This window comes from Gorilla gorilla, chromosome 8, assembly GCF_029281585.2.
Source record: "Gorilla gorilla gorilla isolate KB3781 chromosome 8, NHGRI_mGorGor1-v2.1_pri, whole genome shotgun sequence".
NCBI lineage: Eukaryota > Metazoa > Chordata > Mammalia > Primates > Hominidae > Gorilla > Gorilla gorilla.
In genome coordinates this window covers 31,511,722-31,528,968 of record NC_073232.2, presented here as the reverse complement: position 1 = coordinate 31,528,968, position 17,247 = coordinate 31,511,722, and the positions used below count along the sequence as shown (strand labels likewise).

At 45.3% G+C, this 17,247-nt stretch overlaps 1 protein-coding gene across 4 annotated transcripts in view; it reads left to right on the top strand.

Annotated features, from left to right (window-relative positions):
* The window catches only part of PIP4K2A (phosphatidylinositol-5-phosphate 4-kinase type 2 alpha), a 179,884-nt gene extending 162,841 nt beyond the window's left edge, over positions 1-17,043 (top strand). For all 4 annotated transcript variants that reach the window (XM_063709946.1, XM_019035297.4, XM_055353874.2 and 1 more), the window contains 4 exons: positions 1,337-1,450; positions 10,016-10,259; positions 12,000-12,103; positions 14,752-17,043. In XM_063709946.1, coding sequence (XP_063566016.1) covers positions 1,337-1,450; positions 10,016-10,259; positions 12,000-12,103; positions 14,752-14,832 — 543 coding nt within the window. In that variant the 3' untranslated portion in view covers positions 14,833-17,043. The remainder of the gene's footprint in view (positions 1-1,336; positions 1,451-10,015; positions 10,260-11,999; positions 12,104-14,751) is intronic.
* Positions 17,044-17,247: the final 204 nt, after the last annotated feature.

The following is a 17,247-nucleotide window of genomic DNA, read 5'->3' as shown; positions in this document are numbered from 1 at the left end:
CCTGCTTTGTAAGGATTAATTCTGTTTGGCTTATAAAGATTGTGGTTATATCTAATTCAAAGTTGCAAAACTGTTTAAATTTTCTCAAAGTTAGTAGCCAAAGCGACTAATTTAGAAATGCATAATTTATGTACATATGTGTTGCTGTAAATAGATGTGACTATGTTTACATGCATGTCTATAGTTTATAAATAGGAGGGGAAGTGAACAGTTAGAGCATGTGAAAGATGCAGGAGATGGACCCAGGGAGTGTTCTTTCATTGCTCTGAATAAGGAGGGAGGAGGAACAGTGCTGGAGCCAGGAAGGACAGCAGCTTGTTTCCTTGGATTATTTTATTTACATTTGGTTCACGCCTACAGAAAAGAGGACCATTCCAGGTTCATCAACATACAGGCAAAGGCAGTGCATGACATTGGATTTCTTTCTGCTGAAATAAACAAGCTATGGTTAGCTGAAAGGGGTGGGAGATTATTTTGAGCTCGTACTGAATGCAGGTTGCACAAAGTTAAATAGAATAATCCACACTGTTTTAAAACTATATGCCTATATTATCCTGTTTGCTGCAATACAAGCTACAGTGTTTTCTGCTCATGATCCATGTTTTGATAGTCACTCATTGCTTTGTGTTGGTTGCCATAAGTGCAGTTTACTTGTTAGCTCACCCTCTCGTTCATTTGTAAAAGGTAGAACTCTCATCTTAATACGTTTATGTTAAGAGAAGACCTTTTTTCTTTGATATTGTCCAAATGAGAAGAGAATTTCCTTCTTGGAGTGGTGAACAGGAAGGCTTGGAAGGGCAGATGGCTAACCTCGTGCTGCATGTCTCCCTGGTGCAGAAAGTAGATATGATTATGGATAGAGCTGTTCTGAGACAAGATAACATGTTATTTGCAATGTGAGCCCAGCAACGGCTCCCCAAAAGTGGGAGGAGGGATGGAGTTGGGTTGTAAGAAAATTGAGGGTTCCTGGGAAAATAGTCCAAGAATACAAATTTTATACTTAGAAGACGTCTTGTAAGAAAGTGAATCTAAGAAAGCAGTCAGGTTCATTCCTCTGAAAAACATGAAATGTGTTACAAAAAGCCTTATGATATGGAGTCTGTCTGACCCCCACCCCACTGCTCTTGCGAATGCTTCCAGAGATTGGGGCTCACTGGCGCCCCCCGGTGGTATTCAAGCCTTCTCCTATTTTATTGTTTGGGTAAGACCGCTGTGGTGGTGAACGGGGTGGGGGCGGTGAAAGGGGCAAACTTCAATGCCCAGGGTTGGAAGGTGTATGTGGTTTTTTTAGGTTTTATTCAAGCGCCTTTGTCATTGTTTTTCTCATTTGTTTTAGGCCAAAGAACTGCCAACTCTGAAAGATAATGATTTCATTAATGAGGGCCAAAAGATTTATATTGATGACAACAACAAGAAGGTCTTCCTGGAAAAACTAAAAAAGGATGTTGAGGTAAGAACAGTCAGTGGAGAGGCCAGACTCATTGTATAAATATCAGCCCTGTTGGGTTTTAGGAGCTTTTTAAACCATCTATTTAAATCTTCAATCAAGGCAAAAACCTGCATACTCTACCTTATGGAAGTCAGACATGAAGGTGTCTCATGTTACATGATCTGGTTTAAAGCAAACGCATGCCAGTTTAGCAGCCCTCTCATTTAGGCACCAAACACAAGAAAGCACCTGCTGTCATCCGCTGGGAATCCCCGGTCCCAGGCCCCTGTATTCTGTATTGGGATGGCCCATGAAGACTGACCTGCCCACACCAGCCAGTTTGGGAGGGGCCAGGGCAGTACTGGACTCTGTGTCAACCAGCAGAGCATCTCAAAAACAAATGTTCAGTCACTATTACAGTCTTGGCACTTTTCCCTCTAAAGCACAAGTCAGTGCTGGTTAACATAGCCTGGGTCACTTAATGCTTTCCTATCTCCACCAGTCACCACAAACCATGTCATGAGGCCCAGTGAGGCCCCCTTACACACTGTGGGACTAGCACAGGGGCAGCTTGGGATGCTAGGTCATAGGGGACAGTGGAGAGACATAGAACAGTGTCCACGGGGCTTTCGTCCATAATGATGGAGTTTTGCTTTTAAACACTGTTCTAAACATTTAAAATGTACCTTTTCCTGTCATTTAGTTTATGATAAAGGCATTGCAGCTTTTCCATTGGATTTGCTCATTTAAGTCTTTTATAAATCCAGGGGAAAAAAGGTTATTTTCTTTCCTTTTTTTTTTTTTTTTTTTTCTCTGAGATGGAGTCTCACTGTCTTCTAGGCTGGAGTGCAGTGGCACGATCTCGGCTCACTGCAAGCTCCGCCTCCCGGGGTCATGCCATTCTCCCGCCTCAGCCTCCTGAGTAGCTGGGACTACAGGCACCCGCCACCACGCCTGGCTAATTTTTTGTATTTTTATTAGAGACGGGGTTTCACCGTGTTAGCCAGGATGGTCTTGATCTCCTGACCTCGTGATCCACCCGCCTCTGCCTCCCAAAGTGCTGGGATTACAGGCGTCAGCCACCATGCCCGGCCGAAAAAAAGGTTATTTTCTTGGACTTCGTTGAGTTACAAAACAATGCAGTGGGAATTAGAATTTAGGCAGCTACTAAACTCAGCTTTTCTTAGCTGTTGCTTTCATTTATTTGTGTACACTTCATGGCACACCAGTACGGATCTGCTACTTAGAGAGACTAAGGCTTTGTGGGAAGATTGTCTTTTTATGTCATTAAACCAAAAAAAAAAAAAAAAAGAAAAAGAAAAAGAAAATGACTAAAGCCACAGAATGAGTGTCATACATTTGTATTTCCTATGAAGGCGGAAGCAGTATAATTTATTTTTAATCTTCTAACAGTTCTTTTTATTACAAGAAACTCACACTGACCAAGTTATTAGTAGTTAATATTTTTAGATCATAAATTAGTTTAATAAAATTTTTTACATTATTTTAACCTTTATAGTATACATACTTGGATTATTTATAGTATACATACTTGGATTAGAACCTATATATTGGTTATTTGTGAAGGGTGTAAGTATCTACTTTCTTGTTGCCATTGTTTTTAGAGACAGTCTTGCTGTGTTGGCCAGGCTAGAGTGGGGTGGCATGAGCATAGCTCACTGCAGCCTTGAACTCCCAGCTCAGGCAATCCTCCCGCCTCAGCCTCCATAGTAGCTGGGACTACAGGCATGCACCATGGTGCCTGGCTAATTTTTGAATTTTTTTTTTTTGTAGAGACTAGGGTCTCGCTTTGTTGCGCAGGCTGGTCTTGAACTCCTGGCCTCAAGCAATCCTCCCACCTCAGCCTCCCAAAGTGCTGTGATTACAGGCATGAGCCACTGTGCTTAGCCTGTAAGCATCTACTTCAAACAAACAAAACGATACAAGTGTTTGCTTTTCTAACATTTTCCTCCAGTCTTTCCTTAAGGAATGTTTAGTTTTCCTCAGTTGTGAGTGATTACTCATAAAATGTATTAGTTAAGCATTTCCCCCTTGCTTTGGGATCTGTTTGATCCAACTGATAAGTATCCTTAGTAAACATACTCTTGGATTTTTATTGATTAATCAGCAAATCCTTGATACTGAGAAGAATATCGTTTTAGCAATTATGGTAAGTAGCCCTTAGGGTTATCTGTGACCTATTAAAAAAATGGTTTTTTTCTGTTGGCAGTATATCACTATGATATTTAGACTCCAGAAATAATGTAATTCAAGCAGTTGAAATTTACAGTTGAATTACAGAAGGATCCTCTTAGCTCTTTTGTTGTCTCTAATAATACCATTGATTAGAGGACTCTATAGTCTAATCCCATACATGGCTCAAGCACTTAGCTGTTTCATTGAAATGGAGGCAGGGTATAAAACATTCTTTCATTTAAAAATATTCTCAATAGCTGATAACAGTGTCTTTAGTTTTGAAATTTATGCAGAACCATCATTAAATTTTTAAGCAGGTAATTATGGTGAAGTAGCTTGACATCTGATCTTGATAATGAGGCTAGAATTTAATCGAGTTTTCTGTTTTCATCAGTTCCATGCTTTCTAATTTAGCTGACTGACCCATTGGAGTTTCATTGCAGTTTTTTGTTGTTGTTGCTGTTTTTCCTTAATGCCTCGAGTAGGAGATCTGAGTGTATTACAGCTCAAGAAATCTAGATTTTAGGAAAACTAATTTTCATCTGAGATTCTAGTTGCTGTTTTTCTGTAATTGAAGCCCTGTTCTATCCCTATGCCATGCTGGGTATTTTCATCCACATAGCTTTGCACGTAACACAGGTGAGTCTTTTTCTGCACACAAACACACACACAGATCGGTGTATGAGGACTGACAAGCACTTTTGCCTTCTGCCCTGTGTTTTGTCAATTCTGATCACGGCCCTGAAGAATCAACCCTGGTCTCTCCTCTCATTGACTCACATGATGCAAAACTGTTCTCCCTCTGTGGCATCCAGGAGTACCCCCTCACAGGGCATTTCAGCTGTTGGAGGTTTATAGCCCCCCATCCATGGAGATGGGTGAGAGGGGATAGGGCGGTGGGAGTAGTGGGATGGGTGGCAGCATTTATGGAGCACATCGAGCCCAAGTCCTTCCCATGCAGTGTCACTTGTCATTCTCAAAACAGCCCCTTGACAGTGGTCCTGCCCCTACCCTAGTTTGATGAATGGGGAAGCCGAGCCCAGAGACGCTATGTAATTTGCTCAAAGGCACAAAGCTTCTAAATTCAGACTGGGGCGTCAGGCCCTCAGAGGGCACAGTCCTTAACTACTCTGACATAAACACAAGTTAAAAATACCTGTGAGAGCACAGTGGAGGCTTTGTTTTCTGATAATTGCTTCAAAGGAGGATTATAATTTTTAACGAGTGGTAAGATATAACCGTTAAACAGGGCTGACTGGCATTTTAATTCTACTTCACAGATATGTTGGGAGGTGGTGATGTGGTAGAACACGGTGTGTTAGTAGAGTTAAATAAATCAGTTGAAAACCATTGTGAAGAATAGTCTTAGACTCTTAAAGATCTCAAGGAAGATTGTAGCTCAAGGATTTGTCACAGCAAGGACTCAATTAGTAAGGAATTAGATGAGAAGGGATATTCTGAGGGAAAAAGAGGCAGATCTGAGGTCCAGCAGGTGGTTTCTGAGAAGCTGGAAAGGAAGAAAAGCAGGGGACCTAAAGACTGAAAAATCTTCACACTTTGAAATCTTATGTTCTTAAAAATTAAAGAACAAATATATACTGTGTTCCTGCAGTGAGCCGGAAGCAGACCCCGCAGTGAAGCCCACGCCCCCTTTCTGTCTTCTCTTTCCATCTGCGAGCTTCCAGCCCACGAAAAATCTCAGATGTATTGCCACACTTCATTCACTCTACCTCAGAACAGATTTAAAGTAAAGTTTGAGGCCAGGTGTGGTGGCTCATGCCTGTAACCCCAGCACTTTGGGAGGCTGAGGCAGGAGGATTGATTAAGCCCAGGAGTTTGAGACCAGCCTGGGCAACATAGTGAGACCCCATCTCTACAAAGTTTTAAAAATTAGCCAAACATGGTGGTGCATGCCTGTGGTCCTAGCTACTAGGGAAGCTGAAGCAGGAGGATCCCTTGAGTCCAAGAGTTTGAGGCTTCAGTGAGCCATGATCACACCACTGCACTCCAGCCTGGGTGACAGAGCCAGACCCTGTCTCAAAAAGAAATTTAACGTTTTGAAGATGAGAGCCCGTGAATTAACGGGCTTTTCCATATGGTTCTTTTTCCCCCGGTCTACAAACTGAAACCTGTTTAAATTGAAATCTTGATATTAAAAAAGGACTTCTACCATAATCAAAACAACATTGCCAGTTACAAATAACAGCTTCCATTATTTTGTGTGAGGCACCATATTTTTTCTCTCAGTTTCATTATCTTAATTCTTCAACACCCCTGTTAGGTGAGTGGCATTGTCCAATTTTAAAGTCAGAATGACTGAAGATCCAGGAGGCGAACTCATCAAGCATGGAGCTGGCAAGTGAGACCAAATCGGACTCTTTGTTTCTTGAATGGGTCTCCCTGGTCAGCATGACCTGTCCTTTTAACCACTGTGCCATATTTGGTTTTTCCCATTTCTACCTCAGTCTCAGAGATTTGAAAGCATGAATAATAATCCTAGCAGTTTGGGAGGCCATGGCAGGAGGATCACTTGAGGCCAGGTGTTTGAGACCAGCCTGGACAACACAGCAAGATCCTGTCTCCACACAAAATAAAAAATAATTAGCCGGGCATGGTGGTGCACCTCTGTAATCCAGCTCCTCAGGAGGGTGAGGCAGGAGGATTGCTTGAGCTCAGGAGTTCAAGGCTACAGTGATCTGTGATCATACCACTGTACTCCAGCCTGGGCAACAGAGCAAGATCCCATCTCTTAAACAAAAAGAAAACATGTGCAATGCCCATTGTGACTGCAATTTTCTCAGTCTTCTTGGGTGCCTCAGAACAGCTTCTTACCTAGAGATGCATTTTGCATCATGCTGATGGTTTTTGGGTTGTGCTAGGAGTTGACTGCACCTTTATTTCTTCCTCACTGGAAGACGACAATAAGCGGTCTGACCACAGGCCTGAGGCCCAGGAAAATTACTCTGGGCTGCCCGGTGTGGCGAGGAACCCAGATGGGGTGCCAGGGGAGGCTGGGCCCTGGAGGCTCACCCTGGTGAGTGCGGCTGGCCAGTCCCAGTTGTCCCCTTCCCTCTCTGCCCTTTGGCAAGTTAATCACAGACAGCCCTGACTTCTGTAACTAAAACATACTTGAAGGTCAACCAGTAGACCTTCCTGTTAAGGTAATCGCCTTAAATGGTCACCTTGCGCTTCCTTTGCAGAGCTGTTGCCTCATGCAGTCTCAGACAAAAGTTTTCTGTTGTTGCTTTGTTGTTTGTATTTGGCTTTGGTAGTTACTTCCTGCTGGAAGCAGGTTGGGAGAATTAGGGAGAGTTGGGACGGATAGGGAAGAAGTAACAAGCATCCCATTCACTTGTCCAACAAGGGCTGAATACTTTCCCGAGCCCTCTGCCTGCCGGGATTTGGGAATGCAGTGAAAGCCAAAACCTTAGAGCCCCGTTTGGGGCTGCCTTGCTTGGGAAAGAGAGAAGTCGCTCAAATACTCCAACAAAATGAAGGTGCAGCGAGGCCCCGTGTCGTTGGGGAGGAGTGTGCGGTGCCCTAAACACCCAGACTCTGGGACTGTGCTGCCCTGTGCAGTGCCCTGCAGCTGAGACCTGAAGGCACAGGAGGAAGTACCTGCCCCCAGAGAAGCCCAGGAAGGGGGCAGAGCAGAGCTCAAGTGGGCCCCAGAAGTGGATGGGGCCAAGCTATCCAGGCCTCCTCGGCCATGTGAGTTTTGTTTGTGCCCTGTGAGAAACGTGACACTATGGAAATGTGTTAAGCAGAACAGGATGGGATCAGGTTCACATTTTGAAAACTTCTGCCCTTTGCAGAGGACTGGAGGGGAGGTTGAGGCACCACTCAGCCTTTACCACTTCACAGGGACCTTCCAAGCACCCAGAGGGAGCAGGTGTGGGCAGAAAGGGGGCCTTTTCCCTGTCACCTCTCAAGCCGAGCAGGGCCTGGCCTGGCTCCAGAGAGGCTTCCAGGTGGAGAGAGGGAGGCCAGGGAAGCCATAGATCTAGGGAGCAGAGCCAGGCACCGTGCTAGGCTTGGGAGGGGCAGCAGAGGTGGCAAAGGAGACCCTGACCCAGTCCTCCAGCAGCCCAGAGGCCTTGGAACAACAGGGCAGGGAGAAGTGGGCCCACCATAAGCACCCCCACCCCCACCATACCCCTCAAGCATTGGAGAAGACAACTGGGTACTTACAATGCAGTATTTTTCAAATAGGCTTCTGAAACCCCAGGCCCACAGGGCATTCTGACAGGGAAGCAGGTTCCATGATCACAGCAGTGCCAGGCGTGCTGCTGCTGGCCACCTAACCCTCCGGAGACCCACAGCGCAGAGTCATGTGTGGAGGGCCTCCGATGCCAGCTGATTTTAACTCATTACCTTCCTCCTAGGGTTGCGAAGAAAAGGAGAGGGGAAAGCTGCTTTAAGGCAGCCTCCAGAGGTAGCTGATAGAGAGCAGAGAGTGCAGGCTCAGAACAGGCCCTGAATTCACCCCTCCTTGGATTTGAATTCTTGCACTCTCGTCCAGCTGCTGAGCCTGGCTGCTGTCTCACACGGAGAGCCTGCCCCCTGCCTTGGATCTGGTCACCTGTCCATATACCCCGGAGTGCCCAGTTCTCTTCCACATCCACAGGCCCATGTATAGCGGAGCTGGTACCCGAGACCCAGCTCCCTGGCTGGCTTCACCGTGCGGGTGGAGAACTCAAGTGAGCCTTCCACCACTGTAGATTTCTCCCCGCAGCCGCCCCCACAAACACGATCCCAGCCAGGTGATCTCGGCCAGGTGCACCTCACAGCCTGGCAGCTGCCGAGATTCTAGGGGAGGATGCGCAGTCTCTGACTGCTTGAAAGGAATCTGGCAGAGAGAGGTGCAAGTGGAAAGTCAGTTCTCATGTTTACTGTAATGGGGGAGTTTGGGGAAAGACCAGGGGGGATGAGCGGTGGCTTCCCCTCTTCTCTGGGACCCAGAAAGCTGAATGCAGGAGCCCCATGCTGTTTCCACCAGGGGTTTGCCTCTATTTTTAAACAAACAGGTTTCTCCCACTTCGCTTAAATATTTGAGTGTAAGATTTGTGTGATTTCTCTTTTTTGAGCTCGAAACAATTGGGGAAGATGTAGCTGGCCCTGGGGGATTCCTGTTGGGAAGGCAGCGAAGTGGGAGCTCTGGCCAGTTTGCTGGGCTGAGCGGGATGCTGGCTGATGGAGAATTGCAGGCACCAGGAACCAGCTGGAGAGTGGGATAGCCCTGTGCCCAGGGGTCCTCTCCTCGTCTGTAAGGAATCGGGGCTTCTCATTCAGTTTCGAGACAGAACTCCTTCCCAGCAGGCTGAGGAGAAATGACTCTGCGGGGCTTAGCAAATTGATTTCATTTTTAGCCAGAACTTCAAGACCTGTGATTTTATCTGCTTGCCCTTTGCATGAGGACATTTGCTTCCTAAATTCTATCAGCATAGCCCAGAGGCTGCTCAGCCACTCTGCATTCCCCAGCGAGGTGGCGCTGAGTCCTTCCAGAGCCAGGACCGTGAACCTTCCTGGACCCCGAGCCCAAGGTCAGAGTGGAACAGGATCCTGTGCAGAGCCAGCCAGCCACGGGGTCGGGCTGCCACTGTCTGCACTCAGCACAACCATCCACGTCTTATGGCAACATTGGAACGTTGTGCTGAAGGTCTCAAATAAGAAAAGGGAAACAAAGAGAAATCGTGATCTGAAAAGTCAAAGAACTGGGCAGACAGGAGTAGCCAAACACACAGAGCTGGGTCTTGCCCCCATATTATGTTCTAGCCACGGCTGGAGGAGGAGAGGGAGGACAGGAATCCTGGATGTGTGGTGCTTCGTGGAAAGCACACATGGAAAGCACCTTGTTGACCTGGACAGGACTGCATTACTCACCAGATGTGGACACAGTGCCTTTACTTTTACTTATTTGCAACAGCGTAACAATCGCCTCCACAGAGCATGCTGAATTCCAGGGTGCTTTCCTGAACTACCACCAGAGACTCCACTGGAAGCTACTTGGGAGGTGCCTAGGTTTCCCCATTAGCCAGTCTTAATCATTGGGAGGAACTTGCTCTCTCTCCCAGTCTCTCTCCGCATCTCTTACTGGTCATGCTCCTTGCTATCTGGTAAAATCCAGCCACCCTGTGATAGATACACACCTCTCTGCATCCAGTGTGGCATTCCAGGGTAAACAGCCTGAGCTCTGAGCCAGCCTGAAGTGTGAGGCTACATTTTAGAGAAACAGCCCGGGAGTGTAAGAGCATCGTGAAGGAGGCACCTGGCGCCTCTGCTGCCCCACCCCACAGCCTTCCCTCTGGGTGTCACCCAAGCTTGTCTCCTTTAAATGTTGGCTTTTATGTTTAAGGTGTGGCTGACTCACCCTGTTGCCTCTGTCCCCAGTTTCTGGCCCAGCTGAAGCTCATGGACTACAGTCTGCTGGTGGGAATTCATGATGTGGAGAGAGCCGAACAGGAGGAAGTGGAGTGTGAGGAGAACGATGGGGAGGAGGAGGGCGAGAGCGATGGCACCCACCCGGTGGGAACCCCCCCAGATAGCCCCGGGAATACACTGAACAGCTCACCACCCCTGGCTCCTGGGGAGTTCGATCCGAACATCGACGTCTATGGAATTAAGTGCCATGAAAGTAAGTTTGATTACTGTGGACCGTTTTTGCATGTGAAGTGGTTTGACTTTGGCCTTGTTATCTACCAGTAAGCACTACCCCAGTTATGAGGGTGCTGCCCGGCAGCACTCATCCTCCAAACTCCAAGAAATGGATTTGGGGACAAGAGTATGTTAAAGCTAACTGTGATCTCAGTGCTGAAACATAAGGTGATTGGACCTTTGAATTCTGTGATGTTGAGGGAATACAGCAAAACCACGAACTATACTATACATGTACAACACACCTGTACATATGCACATACACACTGGCATACAACGTACATGCACACACAACACAACATGCATGTACATATGCACACATACATGTTCACAAATAACATCAGAAATGCTTTAAAATATTAATACGTTTTTGCCTAGTTATCTTTTTTATCTAAGTCAAAAGCATCATGAGTCTAAGCTAGGCACATGCATGTGATCCTCTGTGACCCATAGCTTGTCCTCTTGTCATTACCAACAGCCCTCTCCCTCTCAGGGGTGTGAAGGGTCTGTGAAGCTGGGCCCTGTGTGTGGGGTGGGAATCTGATTTGCTGCTGAGTCTGGCTCTGCTGTCCTCCCCCATGGAAGGGCCTATGGCCCTCTTCCCTAGAGTCAGATAAATCTTAATCCACCGTATTCAGGTGATTGGGTGCACCAGTTATTTGAATATTACATCCTACCTTAGCAACTTATCCATGACAAAACCAAAATATTTTTGTGATAGGATAAAAACAGCTTCTTGGTTTTTGAATAATAAAAACTATGGCTCATCAGTTGTTTTTTAATCTCAAATGGCATATCAGCTGAGGATCTGAGTTCTGTTTTGTTCTGTTTTGCTCACCAAAATGTTTTCTTCAACACAGAAAATTAGATAGTCAAATGTACTTTTCTTACTGTTCATATTTTTGGAAATGGATAGAAAACAGACATTGGGGCCAGGCACAGTGGTTCATGCCTGTAATCCCAGCACTTTGGGAGGCCGCGGCAGGCAGATCACTGGAGGTCATGAGTTTGAGACCAGCCTGACCTACGTGGAGAAACCCCATCTCTACTAAAAATATGAAATTAGCTGGGCATAGTGGTGCATGCCTGTAATCCCAGCTACTCGGCAGGCTGAGGCAGGAGTCACTTGAACTCAGGAGGTGGAGGTTGCTGTGAGCCAAGATCGCACCATTGCACTCCAGCCTGGGCAACAAGAACAAAACTCTGTCTCAAAAAAAGAAAATAGACATTGGAGTGGATGTATGCCTTTATCCAGTTCTGATACTGTATCCAGTGAGAATTATGAACAGTTCTACCATTTGATGTAAAGGATTAGTGTGCATAATTAGTTCTATTTGTTTTATAGGGTATTTTTAAATAGCATATTTCTTCACACCAAAACGATACACAATCATTAAAGAAAATGCAAATTAAAAAAAAAAAAAAAGACTCCGTTCCACCGTTGGATCTCCACTGTTGATACCCTGGTGTGATGATGTTTTTAGTTGTTAGTGTTGTTTCTTTTTAAATTGCAGGGGGACTGGGTCAGAGAGGCAAGCTGTGTGTTTAGTCAGGATCCGCAGGGGTGGTGTAGAGTTTGTCTGTGGACTCCTTCCATCCGTGTTCCATTGAATCCCCTCCCTCCAGGCTCACTTCTCCCTCCCTCCCTCCCTCCCTCAGCTGCATTGCTGGCCCTGGTGTTGTCACATGTCCCACAGTCATTACTCTCCTGTCTCTGCAGACTCGCCTAGGAAGGAGGTGTACTTCATGGCAATTATTGACATCCTTACTCATTATGATGCAAAAAAGAAAGCTGCCCATGCTGCAAAAACTGTTAAACATGGCGTGAGTATCTCCATTTTGTTTCCTTCTCTCTCTCTCTCTCTCTCTCTCCTGGCTCCTCTGTGTGACCTGTAACTCAGGGATCACTCCTTTCTGCCACTGAGCTGCTTTCTACTGAGCCATTCAAAGCCCTTTAGTGACGCTTGTTCCCTGGGGGCAAGTCATGTTCTGAGCATAAGATGCAGAACCCACAAACGCTTACTGCTCACTGCTGCTCTTACCACAGCTCCCCGTGGCTTTCAGCGAAGTCGCTTAAACATGAACATCTCTTCTTTTTACACATGGCGGACACTAACAGGCATGCGCATCACTAGGATGTTACACAAATTCTTTTTTGTTTGAAAAATGTTCCAGAGATAAAAGTGCAAAAGAAGATAATGAAGTGTTTTAATACGAAATATTCAAAACTGAAGCATGATTGTCTGCTTAAGACACTTCCCAAGTATACAGGATTAATATTTCTTTTCTCACAGTGAGTTGTATTTTTTCTACTACAGAAATCTTTTGAGTGCAAAATCAAAGTTGCATAATATTACTCACCGTTAATGTTGCTTGATGGGAATTTTCACTGCTCTAGCCATATGTTAAGCTATTTTATCCCCCATGAGAAGCCTATGAAAGAGATAGTAGTGTACCTGCTTTTGTCAGTTGGAGAAACTGAGGAAAATAGCTTCAGGAGTAACTTGCCAGGGCCTCATAGTAGCAAGTGGCAGAGATGGGATTCCTCCCCCGGACCCAGCCCCCTCCTGGGTCTGTGTTCATGCTCATCCCCTTGCCCTGCCTGCAAACACCTCCTGCCTGGCTGAACTTTACAGCTCGCCAAGTTTCATGCTTGTATTGCAGGGTGCCACCTTTGTTTTGCAGAGGTCCTGAAAGCCATAGAGCCCACCCCACACAGATGAATGTATTCCCTGGTTTGTTGGCCCTGGAAGAAGAGGTGCTTCCCACAGACTGTGTAGAACTAATCAAGATTCACCAGAACCAAAAACTCACTTGAAACCTCTTCTTTTCTATTTTAAAATAGAAATCAGCCTAACAAACACAGTATTCTATTTGCCAAAGAAATATTTCAGTCACATTGTTGATAGCTATGGTATTCCTGCTGTGTGCAGAGCACTGACTGGGACCTCACTGCCCCCGAGCACGTCAGTAAGCAAGTGTGCCTGGTGGCTTCCCCCCAACAGAAATTTTTGAGTACTCTTTTTAAACAAACATCCGCACCAGGTGCACCACCCCCATTCCGTCATTCTGAGGCCAGTTCAGGAGGGTGAGGGAGGGGTCTTCAGAAGACTCCATGGTCATTCTGATGCTCACCTCTGGTTGAAAACCATGGCGTGTGGCAAAGGGAGAACTGGCGAGGAATCCTCGTTTGACCCTTCCCACTTGTATGACCTCAAGGGGACACTTTTGGAGCTCCTGTTTTTTTCACCTCATACAGAAATCCTACTGCCTTGCTGATGGGGTTTTGCCAGAGATACAAGAGTTGTCTGGACAAATGCTTTGTAAATGTCTGTTCCCATATTATACATCCTATGAAATTGGAGTGTATCCTAGCCAATGTGGCTCCATGTTCATCTCCCCTATCCTAGCCAATATGGCTCCATGTTCATCTCCCCACAAGCCACCAGTTCGCCTCCATAGTGTGCCACACGGCATAAAATCACAGGTAGTTTGCAAGAAGAAAACATTACTGTCAGCAAAGGAACGCTGTGTTAAGCTGCTGTAGGGGACCATTCTCTGCCTTCAAGCCTGGGCTCCTCCATGCAGCTGAGGCCTGGAAATATTACAAGTTCCCCGGTGAACATGGGTGTCTAAAAACAGCACCTGCTCACTTAGCAAAACTCCGTGCTTGCCCTTTGCAGCTCAGGAAACTGGCCAGTGACTCCCTTGAGTGTGCTGGCCTGCACCCTGCATCTCATGGAAAAATCCCTCACTGTGCTTCTGCAAGGGGCCAGGCTTGCTTGCTCTCTGCAGGGCTCAGAAAGGGGAACAGTGGCACGCCTGTGTGCTGCTGCAGAGGGAAGTCAGCTCCTTCCCCCGTGGGCAAGATGGAGCCAGCAGTGTTGTGCCTCACCTGGTTACGGTGCAGGGAATGGGCTGGGGGCAGCTGTCCCAGAACCTGTGGCTGCTGCTATTGCCCCTCATGTTTGAGCACTGAGCTGGGTGCCTCTGTCCAGAAACGAAGGGGGTCCTGAAGAAATCATGCAGTTTTAAGTCATTGTCATTAAGGTTTCCCTTTCACCAAATGTTGATGTCATTCTCAAGGTGGCTCCAGTCTGCCTTCTTGAAAAGTATAATATAAGTATTGTTTCCGTGACTTCTGAACAATTCCACTCTTTGATAGTAACATCCCAAACGTGGCCTGTTTGATTTTTTTGTGAGTTGTAACAGCCCCGGTGTGTGTGGTAGCATCTGGTGCTGCTCCTGTCGCCCTTTGTCTCATTTGCAGACACAGATTTGTAAGAACCTTGCTTATTCAACCACAAGCGCCAAGATATTTTGAGTGATGTTTTTCAGAGCAGAGACTGCATGGATTTGAAAATTGCTTGCTGTATATTCAGTTGCCATTGGAAATAGCTGTAGATATTGAGTAATAATTTGGGGAAATCATAAACACTATGTCAATATTTCCTTTTTTAAAAACTGCCCAGGCTGGCGCGGAGATCTCCACCGTGAACCCAGAACAGTATTCAAAGCGCTTTTTGGACTTTATTGGCCACATCTTGACGTAACCTCCTGCGCAGCCTCAGACAGACATGAACATTGGATGGACAGAGGTGGCTTCGGTGTAGGAAAAATGAAAACCAAACTCAGTGAAGTACTCATCTTGCAGGAAGCAAACCTCCTTGTTTACATCTTCAGGCCAAGATGACTGATTTGGGGGCTACTCGCTTTACAGCTACCTGATTTTCCCAGCATCGTTCTAGCTATTTCTGACTTTGTGTATATGTGTGTGTGTTGGGGTGGGGGGGATGAGTGTGTGCGCACGTGTGCATTTTAAAAGTCATAAGTTAATTAAAACAGATCCACTTCGGTCAGAATGTGTCCCAACAAAGACCCTTTGATTCCAGCTATGGCCGAATGAGTGAGTGAGTGAGTGAATGAACACACGTGTGGGGGAGGGGAGAAGAAAGTGCATGTCAGGCACCGTGTTGGCATCACACAACAAACTGTGGATCAGTTTTTTTTTTTTTTTTTTTTGGAGTTGAGTTGAAAGATGTGAGACAGTATTCAGAATAATGAAGATAATAATAATGATTATTGTAATAATGATGATGATTCCAAGGAAAAAACCTACAGCGAATGTTCCACTTCTACCCCGCACGCAGACACTCTCCCTAACACTGGTAACCTGAGCCCCCAGCACTGGATGGAAGAATGCTGGCGTCTCCGTGTGTACTGGTTCAGGGTTCTGGCCCCAGCCTTGTCAGGACCCCCTGGTGTCCAGAGCCCCCACCCCTCCCGCAACAAGCAGCTGACGCCCCAGTGATTCTCTATACATTTTTCACCTCGGCCAATATGTCCAGAAAAACTGCTTACTTCTCTTTTCTTGCCTGGGGCCTTCATTGTTACACCCTTACGTTGCAATATAGGAATTAATGCTACAAAATAAAAGTAAAGCTTACCTGAAAAGTGCATAGTTTGGGGCAATGGTATCTATATCTCCCACTGTGGGAAAACCAGCAAAGCATCAAAACTCTCAATTCTCCTGTTACCGAATGCAGATCTGAATTATAAGATGTTTATGTTTGACCATTGTTTCAACAATGGGATTTTGTTACGAATTATCCCTTTAACTGAAATCCTCAGTTTTACTGTTTACATTATTAGGAAAACAGGGATATCTTTTGAATCTAAAAATTTGATGTACAGCATGTGATTTTTGAAGTTTACATGTAAAGTCACAGTATAGGTGAAATAACGTTTGTCATATTTTGAGACGTATCCTGCAGCCATGTTTTTACGTGAGTGTTTTAGTCAAAGTACATGGTAGACAGTCTTTCACAATAAAAGGAAAAGGATTTTTTTTTCCTCCAAATGTACATTTATCAACCTAATGATTTTTTTAAAAAGAGATTTCACCCCAGTCTGGTTTATGAAAGTTCATTGCCCTAAACTGTGCTGATATTGTTTTTAATCAAGTTATAAATTTCCAACCTAGATCATGTATCTGCCAACTCTCCTGCATTTTCCAAAAGGCATTGAGCTTAAATATTAGTCTTGCTTAGAGTAGGTTATCCACTTACATGCTGCGCTAAAGCCATGCCTTTGAAACTCCTTGTTTAAAACATGATATGATTTTTGTGGGCAGTTTCAGAAAAGAAAACAAACAAAAATCTACCCTTTAATTATTACTTGCAACTCAACAGATCGCCCTGCCATACTGCCTTTTCCAGGAACTTTACTTCAGGGCTGTCCAGATTGCAGTTGTGCCCCATGTATGTGGATCTAGTTCACAGAGTCTTTGGAAGCCAGCAGTCGTGCCCTCCGTATACTGTCCACTGATTTTATGTAGATTTGGTATCCTCAGCAGCCAGTGTTAACACCACTGTCACATAGCATACAAACTCATCTTTTATGTATTTAAAGTAATCCATACTATGATTTGGTTTTTCCCTGCACCATTAATTCTGGCATCAGATCAGTTTTTGTGTTGTGAAGTTCTACTGTGGTTCGACCCAAGACCACAACCATGAGACCCTGAAGTAAAGATAAGGTACACATACATTATTTGAGTAACTGTTTCCTTGGGGGCCAATCTGTGTATGCTTTTAGAAGTTTACAGAATGCTTTTATTTTTGTCTATAACAGTCTGTCATTTATTTCTGTTGATAAACCATTTGGACAGAGTGAGGACGTTTGCCCTGTTATCTCCTAGTGCTAACAATACACTCCAGTCATGAGCCGGGCTTTACAAATAAAGCACTTTTGATGACTCACAAGGTGAATCCTTTTTTCCTCTGTCCTAATTGTGTCTCTGTGTTCCAAACACATTTTAAATACTCGGTCCTGACAGTGTCTTTAGCTAATCCTTGAAGAAATACAAGTTGAATTGAATCTTTTTAGTTTCTAGAGCCTTGCCTTCAGTTTGGGAATTATTTTATCAGTAATAACAAACTTCCACAACACAATTGACTTTGCTGCAA